We start from the raw sequence: 17,426 nt of genomic DNA on the forward strand, positions 1-17,426 counted from the left end.
AGAGTTGCACCTCACAACTCTGAGGACTGTGTACCCCAGCCCTCGAAATCTGAACCTAATCAAGTGAAATCCACCCACTTATTGAATAGCCTGCCAAGTATTAGCCACTTTCTCCTACTATATTTCAAGTATCAAGGTCCTTTAGCTAAGCTTGTCCCTGTGGAACTCTCCAGTAATTGGTGTTAAGGTATTAATCTGCTGAGGGAATATGGGATGCTGCACAACTGTGCAACAATGCTGAACATGTATTAATCATATTACCAGCAACTGTGCAATTACTGTTCAGAGTCGAGAGCATCTCTTGAGGGTGGGGGGAGGGAAGAGAAGAAACAATACATGTGGCTGTTCTACCAAGGATCTAGGTAACTTGAATGGGCCAAAATTGAAGTGGGAACTCTTAAGATTTGTTGGTAAGCACCAGAGTGCTTGAAGAGGACAAGATGGCACCCTCTTCTGATCCCAGCCAGAATCCAACCAGACTTGCAATGGAATAGAATCCTCCACTACACCTGCGCAGCCTGAGACATGTAAGGGGGCAGGACTGGTTGTGGGGCTTCTCCTCCTGAAGCCATCACCTCACCCTTGGTAAGAACATCCTTATAGCTTTTAATATGCATTCATCATACTACTTTGTTGTAACCACACAACTATTACCCCAAAGAGATAGCCACTGAATCACATTGATATGGCCTACAAGTTCCTGCTCAGATGCTGCAGAACTCAGATTTTCTATATGAACTTGCAACTAAGAAGACTGCAGGTAGGAATTCTATCTCCTTAGTTTTTGGTGATATCACTGAAAACATAAAATTGTAAGAAGAACCATGCTGGATCAGACCAAAGATCCATCCAGACCTTCATTCCGTCTACATTAATGGGTTTTAATGCTCTATGTGTGTATGTTCTGTGTTTTAGAGTTTTAAATTTTGTATACTTGTTTTTATCTTAATTTTAGAATTTCTGTAAACCGCCCAGAGAACCCTGGCTATGGGAGCAGTATATAAATGCAGTAAATAAATAAATAAATAAAAATAGTGGGTGACCAGCTGCCAAGAAAGACTTCCTCTTCTGCATCAAAAATTTGAGGCATTTGGGAGATTTTTGTTGTTGTCGTTGTTGTTGTTGTTATTTTGTCATAGTTGGAAGAGGCGTCTTGAATGCCTCTAGTGTTTGAGAGCCCACGACCACCTTAAGGAATTGGTTTCTCCCAATGTCCAGCTGGAATTATTATCAAAACCAAATGCGGATTATTATCAAAACCAAATGGAAATGATAGCCTCACCCTTCTCTAGTCTTGAGGGAGAGGTGGGTAAGAAATTATTATTATTATTATTATTATTATTATTATTATTATTATTATTGAGCTTAGTGAATTCATCACCAATGTCCGAAGGGGGATTGGCTTCTGATAGTAGGGAGGTTTTTAGATGTATCCAGCTGAAGATGCTTAGACATGGGGGCATTGGAGGAGGGGCAGATCCCACCCACCCAAGCTCCCTACATCGTTTGTGCATTCACATGTTCAGCTGAAACCTGAATAGGGCTTTAGCGATTGTCAAGTGGTTTATTTTTTAATTATTATTTTTTGCCAAACTGAGCCACTTTGCGATCTCAGTTGAGCTTGGAATATAGAAACTATTACCACCTCTGGCATTATGCAAAGCGTGGTTTTGCCAAAGAACGTTGTGTGTGTTGGGGGCGGGGGGCAGAGTGAGTATTCCAGCTGTAACAAGGCTTGCCACATGGCCCTGGCCATATACTATTACGTTCAAGGTTTTAGGGTTGATTTACTTTACACTGCTCTGTTTTTGACTTTAATTGTCTGTTTGGAGTTGTCAAGGCATAACTATACCTTAAATTTGCATTGCATTAAGGATCCTCCCCTCCCCCACCCCATTTTCATCTATTGATCTTGTCTTACGGAGTAATTTAACTCCATTCTAATTTTCTTCTGCAAGCGGGGTGCTCTCCATCCAAGGAAGTGAGTTATGTGTATTCAAGAGGCGCATCTTATGAATCTTGTTAAGGTTTACCGCCTTATAGCCTGCACTGATGGAATATTTAATCAAAGAAATGAGTTGGCAGATATGATGTACAACGCGGTTAAGCCTTGTGGTGTGTGTCTTCACCGCCAATTGAGAAATGGGTGAATTTGCCATTCATCAGTGCCATCCTGACAGCTTCGTATAACCTTCTCCTCTCACTCTCTTTTTTAAAAACTTATTTATCAAGATTAAAGATATTTTAAATCAACAGTTTCTCTGCAGATATATCATCTTTATTTCCGAAGTGGCCAAATTTTTCATCATTTAGCAGCCAAGAACACGAACCTTTCACCCTGACTACGAAGTAGTTTGAATTTCCCATGTAACATTTTTCAAACACAGCAGTGTTGGGGTCTCAAATGCCACTATCAGGGCTTACTTTTCCCTCTGTCTGTACTACAATTCTGCATCCTGCTGTTGGCCATCATCACTTGATCAAGCAAGCTGGACCTACTATTCCAAAGTCGGAATCTGGCTTCCTGTAACTTGAGCACGTTATTCCATGTCCTGCACTCTGGGAGGATCGAGAAGAGATCCTGGCCCTCCTCTGTGAGACAACCTTTCAAGTATTTGAAGAGTGCTCTCATGTCTCCCCTCAATCTTCTCTTCTCCAGGCTAAACAGGCCCAGTTCTTTCAGTCTCTCCACATAGGGCTTTGTTTCCAGACCCCTGATCATTCTTGTTGCCCTCCTCTGAACACATTCCAGCTTGCACATTCCTGCAAATTCAGACATGCACGAATTCCCCCACCCCAATGTGATTTTCCCCCCAACTACACATTTTCATGCTTTAACCTATGGTAGAAATGTGTGATTTAGGCTTTAAAAATGCCTATTTTTCTTACAACGGAATTTGCACAAAATTCCTAAAGGTTAGGAAAATGGTCCACAAGTCTGTGGACTCTGCCCTGCAGGCGAAAAGTCAGTTCAAACTCATTTTGCTCCACTGTGGATTTCTCCAACATCCCTGACTGTTAGAGCAGTACAACAATGGAACCAGTTACCTAGGGAGGTTGTGGGCTCTCCCACACTAGAGGCATTCAAGAGGCATGTGGACAACCATCTGTCAAGTATGCTGAAGGATGGATTCCTGCACTGAGCAGGGGGTTGGACTCGATGGCCTTTTAAGGCCCTTCCAACTCTACTATTCTATGATTCTATGATTCTACACACTACTAACAATCTGTCCCAGCTATGCACCGCTGCAGGGGAAGACTGGGTATGTTCTAGGAGAGAACCTGTGAGACCCAACAACCCTTGGAAGCACACTGTGTGAACTGGGTGCCCTGCAACAAACAGGGGTTCCATGTTTCTAAACCCCTCAGCACACCTGTTCCTTCAGTGGGAATGCTGAAAAGAAATGAGGAAAATTTTAGATCAGGAGGGGGGGAACCCACTATTTTGCCCCCACAAACTTCCAACCCATTGCATCTCCAAAATCTTGTCTAAATTGAGTATAGTCTAAGAGAGGCGTTTGGTTAAAAAAAAAGGTGCATAATAATTTGTTGTTTTGAACACAACATTAAATGTGTAATTTGGAAATAATTTTCTTCCCCCCACCACCACCCTTTTAAAAATAAAAAGTGTCTATTTCAGGCCTACAAAAAGTAGCGGTGGAACTAAAATTAGATTATGTGGCAGAGGTTTAATGTTATCTGCCTTAAAACTGATGGACTTGATGTAGCTGAAGAAATGTCTGGAAATATAGTTACCTTGGTGAATATTTCCAATGTTCTGATGTGCTGAACATCTCCTCCTAACAGCTACTTTATCCCAACTAGGGATGTCATGGGTGCCCAACTGGGTCTAGGACTCCAGTTGACTCTCCAACATCTCTCCCTGGCCCCAGCTTGCTAGGCTGCAGTACGTTGAGCGCCCCACAGCTTGGCAACAGCGCAGCATTGTGGCATCTTAGTGGGTATCTGACAGACACAGCTGAGTCCGTCCATCCCTAATCCCAACGCCATTCGTCATCATGTTTTCCCTCACTTTCCTTGCCCCTATCTGACTTCACTGCTGTTTAACCAAACTGACGCTGGTGACCGATGTGATTTTCACAATGGTATCATGAAGCAATGTCTGATGTGATGACATCTCAGATGCCCGTAAACAAATCTTGTGGGCCATAGCAGCCCTTGAGGTTATGCACCCAAGTGAGCAAACGAGGCTGGAAACAGTGAGGTCTGAGAAGGTAATGGCACAAAGAAGAATATCATCAACACAACACAAATACTTTTTCAATGAGCACTGAAAAATCTCTGAAAATGGAATGTGCTTTGAAACACACATGAAAAAGGACACAAAGCTAGGCATGAACTTTCATCTTAGATCTAAGACATGCATTCATAATAGGTAAATGCCAGTAATTAGAACACCTTCATTAGGAAGCTCTACATCTTTTATTGGTAGGGCAAGACATCATAATTCACACCACCAAATTAATTCCATTCTAATGGTAACTAAAGATTCTCATTAGGAGGGACAAATGCCTCACCCCAGGGTTGGGTATAAAATTGCACAGGGGAACTCCATGAGGTTACATGCCAAAATCAATAACCTGCCATTTTTATAATTAAGGGACAAAATAAATGTTAGAGGAAAATCTAGTAAATTAAGAAAATTACCTTCCAGCGAGATTGAAAATATTGATTTTAATGTACAAAATATGTGAACTCTTCTTGGCCTACTCTTTGAAGGCAATTAAAAGCCGGGTAGTTAATTTTACATAAGCCTGACAAAAATCAATAGTTGTACTATGAGCATATTATGATATTTGTCATTAACACGAAGTCGTTTGTATCAAGCAACTAATGTCTCTGATTTATCAATTCTGGAGGGCTCTAGTCGGGTTCGGAACATAGTGAACCTGATTAAAGTTGTTACCATCATTCCAGTCGCAGAAGCAAAAATGTAGCTGAAGCTAAAATGAAAAATAGCTCCAAGCCTTCCTTAAGTCCTGAATGGTCAGCCATGGAGAGAAGGACTGTTAATGGTGATTCCCCATGATAGCAATAGGAAGACTCCATGTTAAGAAGCACACTAGCCTCCTTACATCACTCTGTCCACCTTGGCTTTATTTATTTTTACTAGGGCTGTGCACCGCTTTGGGCACGAAACCACGAATCCACAAATGCCCCTTTATGACCGCTATAGTTTGATCTAGGAAACTACAGAACTCCCATCTTCATCTAAATTTATGGCTGGTTTAGGTAAATCCTGCAGGATGGTGGGTACAATGGCTCCAGGTTTAAATGGATGAGCAGGGAGGGGGAAGTCTGTGAATTCCTGGTTGGCCTTGTGCCCAGGTCTCCAGGTGCCCACCAAGCAGCCAGGAACCTGCAATGGCCAACTCTCTTTCGACCCAGATCTGAAGAGAGTTGGCCTTGCCTGAAGCTTCCTGAGTCAAATTAGGGCCAATTCAGAACTTCTGAATCAGCTTCCGAAGCGAATCAGTGGGTCCGTTCACAGCCCTATTTTTTACCAATAGTTACGATGCAAGTATATTTCAAATATTTCTAGGGTGCCTTCCAGGCCAGCTTAAAACATTAAATGTTTTATATTAACCCCCCACCCCAGTACAATAACAAGGTAGTAAGTATTCATAAAAACACACACACAGCAGTAATACAACCACTTGCATCTACAGAGCAGAACAGACCAGTAAAACACAGTCAGGGGAAACCTAGCAGAAACAAGAAGTTCTCCAGAGCCTTCCTGGAAGCCTGCAGTGATGGGACCTGAAAGACCACCACCCCCATCCCCGATAGCAACCCATTCCAGACCTGTGGATAGGAAAGTATGGGAATTCTTCTTTTGCTCACAAAATATGCAAACATGCAACCTTCGAAGCTCTGAATGGGAGCATGAGCAGGTGTCTTCCAAAAATATTCTCAGCTTGCCAAACGTGTTCATCAGACTCTTGATTTCCTGATTTGCACTAATTCCCTAAACAAAGTGAATCAGCCCCACTTTAGTCTACGGAGGAATTTTGTGCAAATTTGTAGAGATTTGTGCAAATCTCCCATGGTGTGATCCAGCAGGACTCCTCTTTATGGTTTTTTTAATTATTATTTTATGTTCTTAACCAAACCTTGTTGTTTTAAATGTCCCAATCATCATTTGGAGACAAATTCAGGTATACATTTCATCTGTTGTATTCATGAACTTCATCAAATGAAGTATTTACATGCTAGGTGGTGGAGGAAAGGCATATATTTAGCCCCTTAGTTAGGGAGAGGTGCCATGTCCTCTGTGCGGAAAAGCAGGCACACACATGCACACATACACACCATTGCATTGCTGTAATTGATGGGAGCATTGGGGGACGGTACTACTTTCACCACAACAATGTCCCTCAGCACTTCATTTTACCTTTTTTCCATAGGTGGCATCACTTCAATTACATGGGAGAAAATATAGTGTCAGGGCTGAACCTGCTTCCTTCCTCCTCAAGAATAAAGTCATGTCATTCCCCCCCACCTCCATTAGTTCCACTCTGTCTTCTGGTGTTAGGTCACACTAGCAAAATAAGTTTTCCCCTTTCTCTCATTCCCAGGAGGGTAATCTGTCAAAGATCACCTGCTGGTGGTGGATGAACCTGAAGGCAGTGGTGTTTAGGACCAGAGGGTCTGTTTCTGACACAACCCTCTCTCTCTCTCTCTCTCTCTCTCACACACACACACACACACACACACACACACACACACACACACACACTTCCTCTTCCTTCTCACCCTGTCAGTTGTCAGAGTACAGGTCGCTCCTGTCAGGAGTTGCACAGGGCCTTTGAAAATAGGACAAGGGCTGTATGCAGGTTGCAGGTTGTCCGGCCCACTGCATGAGACAATGGCTGGGTTCATACAACACACTAACCCATACTCAGTGGTTGAGTGCAGGAATGTTGGACTAGATGGATCCCCCCCCCCGTATGTTGCCCCTGGACCCAGATGGGCACCTGTGGTGTGCACAAAGACCCATGCTCCAAATGCCCACGAGGCCTGATGAGCACTCAACAGCTGTCCGCCCTCATCTAGAACATCCATTGTGCCCACAATGGAAGCTTCAAAAATTATGTATTTCCCCCCATTGTGGAAATTAAGTAAACCACCCATAAAGGCCCTGTTTAGGCAAGAGTAAAGGCTCAAATGTTCCATTCATGTCTTTAGAGGCTCCATTTATGCAATGAGGGGTAATTTGTAATTTGAAATTTGTAATCCGGAGCGAAGATGGACAGCTGGTGACTGCTCACTCAATGTGGCTCCCCCCCCTTTTCTATTTTTGAGAAACCACAGCTTAATTTTTGGGTTGCTCAGAACTGTTAACAAGCACCCTGAGGAAAATGTGCTGGGTTCAGGCAACACACTAACCTACAATTCAACAACAACCCACACTCAACCACTGAGGCTACAGCTAGACCTAAGGTTTATCCTGGGATCATCCAGGGTTCGCCCCTGCCTGAGCACTGGATCCCCTGTGTGTCACCTAGATGAACAGGTTTGACCCCTGGATGATCCAGGGATAAACCTTAGGTCTAGCTGTGGCCCAAGTGTGGATTAGTGTGTTGTGTAAAGAGCCCCAATGGTGGACCGTTGCAAACTGATAGATACATGATAGAAAGATAGAAAGATAGATAGATAGATAGATAGATAGATAGATAGATAGATACCCAGACAGAGAGATAGACAGGCTGATTGTAGATAGACAGCCAACTAGAAAGATGATGTGGTTCATTTTTATTTTACCCTAACTGCACATAACAGGAACAAAAAACCCTGAGAAATGAAATCATTCACCACAGCAAATTAAATACTTGAGTGGAGATCTTAATTCCTCATTGAGAGGGGATTGCTTCCGGCACTATGGGGTGGGTTGGATCTAATGAGGCATTTCCCACTTCTAATTATTGTATTCCCAAATAATTCTTGAATGATTGAGTGAGCGAAGCCTCACCCAAGAATGGGTATGAATTCTAATCTGAGGGTACAACTACAAGTTACCAGAGACTGAAAGCTCCGGCCAAAACACCATCCCCATGCTGAGTTGGACACCGAGTCCTCATGATGTTCAGTAGCCTCACAATATGCCGGGGGGGGGCATTTCCTTGTCCCAGTCAGTCTCAGCCAATGACATGGCTTTGGGGCAGGAAAATACTCAATACGATGATACAGTTTCATTTATTTTAAAACAGTTGTACTCTGCCCTACTTCCAACAAATCCCAGGCTGGTGAACACCAAGTAACTGTACATGTCTATTCTGAAATACGTCCCAAGTAGTTGGGTATAAAATTGCAGCCTTAATCATAAAACTATAAAATATACAATACATCCTAACATCAATGATAAAATAAGGTCCAACTAAAAACATACAGTATCCTAAAATATTACTCAAATTAAAATGCCTGGATTATTTTTTATGACTTCATCTGACACTAAAACCATTGAAAGGTAAGGGCTGTGTTCAGACAACACAATAGACAGTGGTGAGTTAGTCAACTCCATGGTTGATTATTAAGGGGGTACTCCCTACACAACATGATTATAATCAACTGTGGTGTGGATTAAAGCCAGCATCAAGTTGACTATTAATCAACATTGTGTTTGACACATCCCCCACCCTCTCTCTCCCTCCACCCTCCACCCCCACCCCCACTCCTCCCACTGGTATCCTGTCAACCATTGTGACAGGATGGTTGCCAATCAACTCTGCACAGTGTTGGTTATTTGCATTGGTTATTTCAGCCAAATAACCTACTGTGGCGTGAAAAAGTCTCAACGGACAACACCGTAACCAGCCATTGACTATTTATCCCAGCATTGGTTATCATGTTGTCCAAGACAAGTTGGGTTTTGGGCACATTATTTAAGGGAAGGCACCACGTAACCACGGCACCACCACTCAAAAGGCTCTGCCTTTTGTTGCTGTTTTGCATAGCACAGTTCCAATGAGGAAGGCACTTGAGAGTTTCAGCATAAGATCTCCAAACACAGTTCCTGTTTTATGAAATAATGCCCCCCACAGATTGGGAGAGGATGTGATAGATGGATGCATTTTTGGTGGAAGCCCTTGGCCTGCAGTACTGTGTCGGTCTGCTGACCATGTTGCAATTAAGTGCCAATAACTTGAATGAAAAAGAACAGTGTTGGTGGTGTATTATTTTCCTTTGTTAGGATTGCATCCAGATTTAGGCACATGCCCCTGGGGCAGTGGAAGTGGACTTCCCAATCCCTCTTCCCATGGCAGCCTGTCCAGCTCACTGCAAATGCTACACAGAGGCCCTTTCTACATCATACGAGTATAGAGGGGGGAGGGGGGAGGATCTCACGATATCCTGATCGCGATATCCTTCCCTTAGTCCACATGCGGGCACAACATCCCAGGAGGAAGGAGGGTGTCGCACCCACCATATTTTTTTTAAAGGAGATAAGCACACGTGCGCTCCAACTAAATGTAAGTTTGCCCTGACCCCACTCCCCCCCACCCCTGATTCCCGGCCCGATTCCTTCCCTCTACTGATCCCAGCTACTCGCAGGGAGGAGGAAAGAAGCCGTGATGGGTGGCCACACCTCCCACGGTCTTGGGATGATCCTGGGACAATGGGTATAATCGGTTTTTCCCAGGGAGTACTTATAAATGGGAAAACCCATTCTCGTCCCTCCTTCCTCCCGGGATTTCCTGTGCATCATTTGAACGCACAGGGACTTGGCCGTGACTAGCATGGATTTTTGGGCTGGTTTAGAAACAGCCAGAGATTTGAGATACCTGGCTAAGTAAGGTGATGTGTAGCGATAAATAAAATATCACTTGTGCACTTGGTAATGTCGGCTTCGCAAAGATGTTAATACATGTGATGGAAAGCAACAAAAGGACAATTGAAGGTAAACCTATTTCACACCGTCACCACCACACATAACACCAATGACAAAATACAAGCTATATGCTTACCTGCATAGAATTCTGGACTATAGACTGCACCAACAACTGGATTTAATTTCCAACCTACAGTAAACATATGAAATAAAAATAGGGATCATAATTATTACAGATTGTATACACACACAAACCATAACATGGTTGTAACAGAGTTCTGCTGGGCCAGGCAGTGGTACATCTTGTGGCTGTTTGCAGCAGATGGTCAAATGACTATCCCTTCAATATCATCTGGAAATGCAATCTGTGTTACAAATAGCAATACAGTGGAGCTATTTTGTTTTATTATTTCCAACCCTAGGTTGGAAATAACGTTGTTTCATTTCTTTCTCTTTTTTTTGCAAACAGTACTGTTTACACTAAACAGAGAGCTAATTCAAATGGTTAGGAGGTGGGAGCAATGGGAAACCATCCCCCTGTATTACGCTGAGGATGCTTTCAGGTAGAATCACTTGTTTCAAAGCACCAGATTCTGGAGAGCTTGTCCATCATGAAGGGACTTTCCACATTATTATTATTATTATTATTATTATTATTATTATTATTATTAAAATTTATATACTACCCCATAGCCGAAGCTCTCTGGGCAGTTTACAAAGATTAAAAAAGTTTGGATTAAAAAGACTGAACATTAAAAATCAATATACAAAATTTTAAAACATAAAAACATAAAAAACAGTTAACATTTAAAACAAAGTTTTAAACTCTCAGCCAGGCCAAGCTATTGTAGTTAGTTAAAACTCAGCATATGCTGTTGAATGCCTGGGAGAAAAGGACAGTCTTCACCTGGAGCATAAAAGATAACAATGTTGGTGCCAGGCAGGCCTCATTGGGGAGCTCATTTCATAATTGGGGGGACCACCACTGAAAAGGCCCTCTCCCTTGTTGCTGTCCTCCGAGCTTCCCTCAGAGTAGGCACCCAGAGGAGGACCTTAGATGTTGAGCGTAGTGTACGGGTAGGTTCATGTCAGGAGAGGAGTTCCATCAGGTATTGTGGTCCCAAGCTGTGTAAGGTTTTATAGGTTAAAACCAGCACCTTGAATCGGGCTCGGAAATGTACAGGCAGCCAATGCAAGCGGGCCAGAGTTGGCCCTGAGCTATCAGGATCAATTACAATTGGTACTGGTGAATTTGCACTGGTGCTCTCAGTGGCAAACCACTCTATGATGCAAAGTAGAGTGGTCACTTTGGAATTGCCCCAAAGGAGGAAATGCATCAACCGAAACTGAGGACAATAGAGGACATACATTTATATATGCTAATTTATATGTATTGATACTAATTTTGAAATAATCATGATAATTTTAATAGAAATACAGCACATTTTCTCATAATATGGAAATCTATAACCAAACAGCCAGGATGCATGCCTGTTCAGTCTGCTGTCCGGGTGCTCTTGATGTGAAACAGTTCTTATGCCGCTTTCTGTTTAAACTGGAATCAAACAGAAGAACACTTTCAAATAGAGGACAATCTTCTGTCAGCCTTTCAAACAGAGAGCTGTCCTTGATTGCTTTCCCAGTTCTCAATAACATGGTTCCACCTCTCCAGAATCTCATATGATGAGATGAGTTTAGCCCACAAAAGCTCACAATTTAATAATAAAACATTGTTAATCTTTAAGGTGCCACAGATTCTTTATTGATTCCAGAATGTCATTGGTTCCCACTGACAAGACTCTAGCAGCTCATGGGTTCCCTCTGAGATAGAGTGACCCTATGGAAAGGAGGACAGGGCTTCTGTGTCTTTAACAATTGTACAGAAAGGGGAATTTCAGCAAGTGTCACTTGTATACCTGCAGTACCTGGTGAAATCCCCTCTTATTTATTTATTTATTTCATTTTTATACTGCTCAATAGCCGAAGCTCTTTGGGCGGTTCACAAAAATTAAAACCATAATAAAACAACCAACAGGTTAAAAACACAAATACAAAATACAGTATAAAAAGCACAACCAGGATAAAACCACGCAGCAAAATTGATATAAGATTAAAATACAGAGTTAGAACAGTAAAATTTAAATTTAAGTTAAAATTAAGTGTTAAAACACTGAGAAAATGAAAAGGTCTTCAGCTGGCGACGAAAAGAGTACAGTGTAGGCGCCAGGTGGACCTCTCTGGGGAGCTCATTCCACAGCCGGGGTGCCACAGCAGAGAAAGCCCTCCTCCTAGTAGCCATCTGCCTCACTTTGGCAAGGGGTCACGGAGAAGGGCCCCTGTAGATGATCTTAAGGTCCGGGCAGGTACATATGGGTGGAGGCGTTCCTTCAAATAACCTGGCCACAAACCGTTTAGGGCTTTGAATGTCAATACCAGCACTTTGAATCGGGCCTGGACCAATTCATCACAACAGTTAAAGCTGCAGGAGTCCTTTCCTCTTTTGTATCTCATCACTCTAGCATAGCTCCTGCACCTTTAACTGTTGTGATGAAGAGGGAATTTCATCAGGGGCTGCATGACTACAAATGACACCTGCTGAAATTCCTTTTTCTATACAACTGTCAAAGATCCAGGAGCCCTGTCCTCCATTTCATACGGCCACCCTCTCTGAGAGGACTTGATTTCCAGGTCTGGCCTAGGTCTTTGCTTGAACAACAGTTCATCTGGCCTTGAACTCCTGCTGGTGCTTTGCTCTTTATCAAACTTTGTTCGTTGCTTCCTAGGTCTTATTACCTGTCCATTGGCTAGCATACCTGACTCCTGCCCTTATCTCCCCTTAACACTGTCCCTGTTTTCTTCATTTTTTTTCCTACTACAGGCTGCTGCAGCCAGACTGCTGCTCTGGCTTTAATGGGCCTGTTCAGGCAACATGCTAAGCCAGGGTCAGGCCACTAACCCCTTTGCAGTAAATTAGTGAGCATGCAAACTGTGGTTACATAGCAACCATGCATAGGAATGGTTCACATGACACTCTAAGGGCGTGTCTACACCATACTGTGTAGAGGGAGGGAGGTGGGATGATCCTGGACTTACATGCTTCCAGGATCATCACAGGGTGCCTAGACGCAGCACACAACATCCTGGGAGGAAGAGGACGTCACGCCCGCCATTTTGTTTTGTTTTTTTTTCTACTGGAAAAGTACGCAGGAGCGTTCCACCGACAAATTTTTTTTAAAAAAAGAAAAAAACAATTATTCCCACTCCCCCCACCCCATCCTTGATGGGCGCGGAGCTCCTGAGGAGCTCCTGAGCCCGGGTCCTGGCTCCTCACGGTTACTCGCGAGGAGCCAGGATGAAAATGGGATGCCCGCTACATGTTCCATGGTCTCGGGATCATCCTGGGACCGTGGGAAAAGTCAGGATAGAAGGGCAGGGTGATATCCTGGGGAAAGGAGGGATCATCCCTCCCTGCCCTCAGGATCCCGTGCATCTTGTGGCCACACAGGGATGATTCTGGGGCGATCCCAGGGATATCTTCCCATCTAACCATGTCCTAAGTCATGTTTCACACAACACAGTAAGCCATACTGTTTAGCTCAAAGTGCTTAACCACTATGGCTTAGTGTGTCATCTGAACAGGGTCAATATCATCAATTTTGAGTCTCAGACTTACTACCCTGATGGGACTACTTACCAGTTCCAGACCCTGATTTGTCATGACATCAGCCTCCAGAATGGAAACTGATGCTCACTCCAAGGTCATTCTCAATTTTTGTACATTGCCCATGCAGGGCATCTCCCCAAAGTGCTGACCAACTGCATCAGCTTTCTTAAAACAACTTAAATCCCTTTGCAAACTGAAAATAAACTAGGTAAAGTGGGTGACAGCCTGAGAAATAACATTCTTAACAGTGATGCTTTGCTTTCTCTGAAATATTCTGAGCACAATGTAGTTTTGGAAAATCTGATACATAAATGAAGCGAATATGAGTATGGTTTCTGCAAAAAAACCAGATGCCAAGAGGTCTGCCAACCACCTTCTTTCTTACGTTTTAGGCAAAACATGAATAAACTTTTCCTGGTTTTCATTGCATATTATGCTGACCCTTTTGTTTTTCTTGTGGCCTCTCCATCCAGCCATTGCTTATCCATTTTATATTACCCAGCTTTTGAATGACAGAAAGAGAGAGAGAGAGACAGACAGACAGACACACACAGACAGACAGACAGACAGACAGACAGACAGTATAAATCTTTGTGAATTCCTTCTGCCACTCCCGTACTGTGGAATGGCCTGCCAGGAGAGATTCGTCACCTTAACAGTCTTCCCGAATTTAATAAAGCCACAAAGACTGATCTCTTCTGGCAGGTGTAACCACTTGAATTTTAAGATACCCTTTAATAATGTGTTGCCTTTTAAAAATGTATTAGTTTTATTTGTTTTTAATCAATTATAGGTATTTTATGGTGTTTTGTACCCCACCTTGATCCAGAGGGAGAGGAGGGTAAGAAATTATTATTATTATTATTATTATTATTATTATTATTATTATTATTAGGATAAATGTGCACAAAATGCATATAGATCACTCTGCTTTTTTATCTCAATGTTTGTGATAAACTAAATTTAAGGCTGAAAAAAAATGCTCAAATTGAGGATGAACTGAATGTAAGTTGGGGGTGGGGGAATACTGGCTGGGAAATACTGGGAATTTTAGGACTTTCTTTCTGACTAAACATGCCTAGGATTGCACCCTCAGTTTTATCATAATTCAGGAAAGCAAATTGCAGCCAGGAAGCCAAGAAAGAAATATGATCATAAGAAAAGCCCTGTTGGATCAGACCAAGGGCCCATCTAGTCCAGCACAGTGCACCGAGGGAAACTTCTTTTCCATCCCTGACAATCTTCAAATGCTGATCTAGGCGCCCTGTGTAACTCATTAAAGTGTTCAATTACAGGAAGCCTAATTTTCCGTAATACCTTTATTATTGTATTTCCTATCTGTGCCATCCAACATGTGAGCGATTTGGCTGGTTTTTTCACATCTGTCAGCCCTTTCTGTCGAAGAGGTTGAGAGATACCCTCGGATTTTTAAGTTATACTAATGGTGCCTCAATTTGTCCAAGAAGAGCGGGGTGGAGGGAATGGCATTCTGGAAGATGCAGATCGATGATCTCAGCTGAAAGTCGCTCTCATATTTCATTTCCTTCGCCCTCCCGATTTGATGGCTGTATCATCTCACTTGGCGAAGCTCACACAGGAAAGACTTCATTCATCATGAAAATAACAGCAATTAAACTTTACTTTGTCTTGTCAATGAGGTATGTGTTGGCCCATAACTGTGTGGGTTAATCAAGTGTGAGGAGAAGCTTGACATATACGAGTGAGGAACTGCCAAGGAATCCTGTGTTAGCGGTTGGAGGAGGTAAATTCACCACTGTGGGTGTAATTCCGTGAATCTGTCTTGCTGTCACAACACTCATCTCTTCAGGTTGAAACTTTTGGAGGAAGGGTGCGGGGGGTGGGGGGAATCGTCCTTCATGCAGACATATACAAAGAGCAGCTGAAAGATGTGAGGCCATAGTTTAAGAGTGGAGTACATGCTTGACATGCAGGAAGGTCCAGGCCCAATCACTGCAACAGTGGGCTGAAAGGGATGCTGGGTAATAGGACTAGGAAAGATCCTTGCAGGAAACCATGTGACCCATTGCCAGATGGAGTACACAGTATCAGGGTAGCACAGGGGTAGGCAAACTGGGTGCCATCTAGATGTTTTGGACTACAAACCCAAATGTCAGGGGTTATGGGAGTTGTAGTCCAAAGTATCTGAAGGACCTCAGTTTGCGGCCACCATAAAGAAGGCAAACTCCCTGTTAGGCATTATAAGAAAACAAATTGAGAATAAAAGTGCCAGTATCACACTGCCTTTATACAAATCTATGGTGAGACTACAGATTACTGTGTACAGTTCTGGTTGCCAAACAGAAAAATGGATACTATAGAGCTGGAAAAAGTGCAGGAAAGGGCAACTATAATGATTAAGGGGCTGGAGCATCTCCCCTATAAGTTACAACAATTGGGATTATTTAGCCTGGAAAAAGGAGGCTAAGGGGAGACATGATAGAGGTGTACAACATTATGCCTGGTGTGGTGAATGTCGAGAGGGAGTCATTTTTCTCCCTCTTTCAAAATACTAGAACCTGGGTCATTCCAGGAAGCTGATTGGTGTGAGATTCAGGACCCATAAAATGAAGTATTTCTTCATACAGTGCATATATGAATTATGGAACTCCCTACCACAAGATGTAGTGATGGCCACCAATTTGGATGGCTTTAAAAGGGGGTTGGACGAATTCATGGAGGAGAAGGCTTTCAATGGCTACAAGCCCTGATGGTTGGGGAACATGGGTGGGAGGGTGCTGTTGCACCATGTCCTGCTTTGTTGGTCCTTGGTCGACAGCTGTTTGGCCACTGTGTGAACAGAGTGCTGGACTAGATGGACCCTTGGTCTGACCCAGCAGGGCTCTTCTGAAGTTCTTATGTCCTTATCAGGTTGTCTATCCCTGCAATAGCCACTAGATGGACCAGTGGTCAGACTCTGCTTAAGCCAGCACTCCCTATATTGTCATCTCCTTCAGCTCTTTCCAGAGCCTCGTCTTCCTTGTTTGACCTCAACTGTGGACTGGTTCACTGGATACGGATTATCACCTAGGGTGACCCTATGAAAAGGAGGACATAGCTCCTGTATCTTTAACTGTAATGTAGAAAAGGGAATTTCAGCAGGTGTCAATAGAAGAGGGTGAAATTCTCTCTTCATCAACACAGTTAAAGCTGCAGAAGCCCTGCCCTCTTTTGAATCTGGCCACTCTACTATAGCTAGTGTAGCTTTAACTGTTGTGATGAAGAGGGAATTACACCGTCTTTAATTGACACCTGCTGCAATTCCCTTTTCTACATTACTGTTAAAGATACAGGAGCCCTGTCCTCCTTTTCATATGGTCACCCTATGACCCAATGGGTTGCGGAGGTGCTAGTCAGACCACCAAATTATCACAGGGATTAAGGGTGGGACCTGCTTCATTGGGACCTGCTTCATTGGGACCTCAGAAAAGCATTGCTCTATCAAGCGGTGACTTAGACTGCAGTGCCAACAAAATTATGAAATTACAGGAGGTATGCCTTGTCCTTTGGCTTGGATTCAGCAACATAGGAAGGTGACTTATACTGATTCAGATCATTGGCCCATGTAGACTAGTATGGTCAACACTGACTGGCAGCAGCACTCCAGAGTTAAGAGCAAGATTCTTTCCTAAAACCACCTGGAGATGCAGCCTTGAGGAAATTGTGCATTCCCCCCGCCCGTTTCATAAATGGTGGCTGCCATTCATGTAGTGGGGAAAAGGGCAAAAGAACTGAGTTTTGCCCTGACCCATGCCCCCTTTGTCCTTCAGCCAGTGATGGGGCAAAAATCCACCAGAACGTCCATCAGGGCCCAGGAGGGCTGGACACGGGGGCATCCACTGCCCTCACATGCCCAGGCAGATTTTCACCCCATCACTATTCCTGATTGTGTTT

At 43.3% G+C, this 17,426-nt stretch overlaps 1 protein-coding gene across 19 annotated transcripts in view; it reads right to left on the reverse strand.

Annotated features, from left to right (window-relative positions):
- Positions 1-17,426, reverse strand: part of RBFOX1 (RNA binding fox-1 homolog 1) — a 1,470,150-nt gene that overhangs the window by 122,761 nt on the left and 1,329,963 nt on the right. For 18 of the 19 annotated variants that reach the window (XM_063143446.1, XM_063143439.1, XM_063143441.1 and 15 more), the window contains one exon: positions 9,987-10,040. The exons of the other annotated variant lie outside the window; for it this stretch is intronic. In XM_063143446.1, the coding sequence (XP_062999516.1) occupies positions 9,987-10,040 (54 nt within the window). The remainder of the gene's footprint in view (positions 1-9,986; positions 10,041-17,426) is intronic. 19 annotated transcript variants of the gene reach the window in all.

Source organism: Elgaria multicarinata, chromosome 17 (genome assembly GCF_023053635.1).
Source record: "Elgaria multicarinata webbii isolate HBS135686 ecotype San Diego chromosome 17, rElgMul1.1.pri, whole genome shotgun sequence".
Classification (NCBI taxonomy): Eukaryota; Metazoa; Chordata; class Lepidosauria; order Squamata; family Anguidae; genus Elgaria; species Elgaria multicarinata.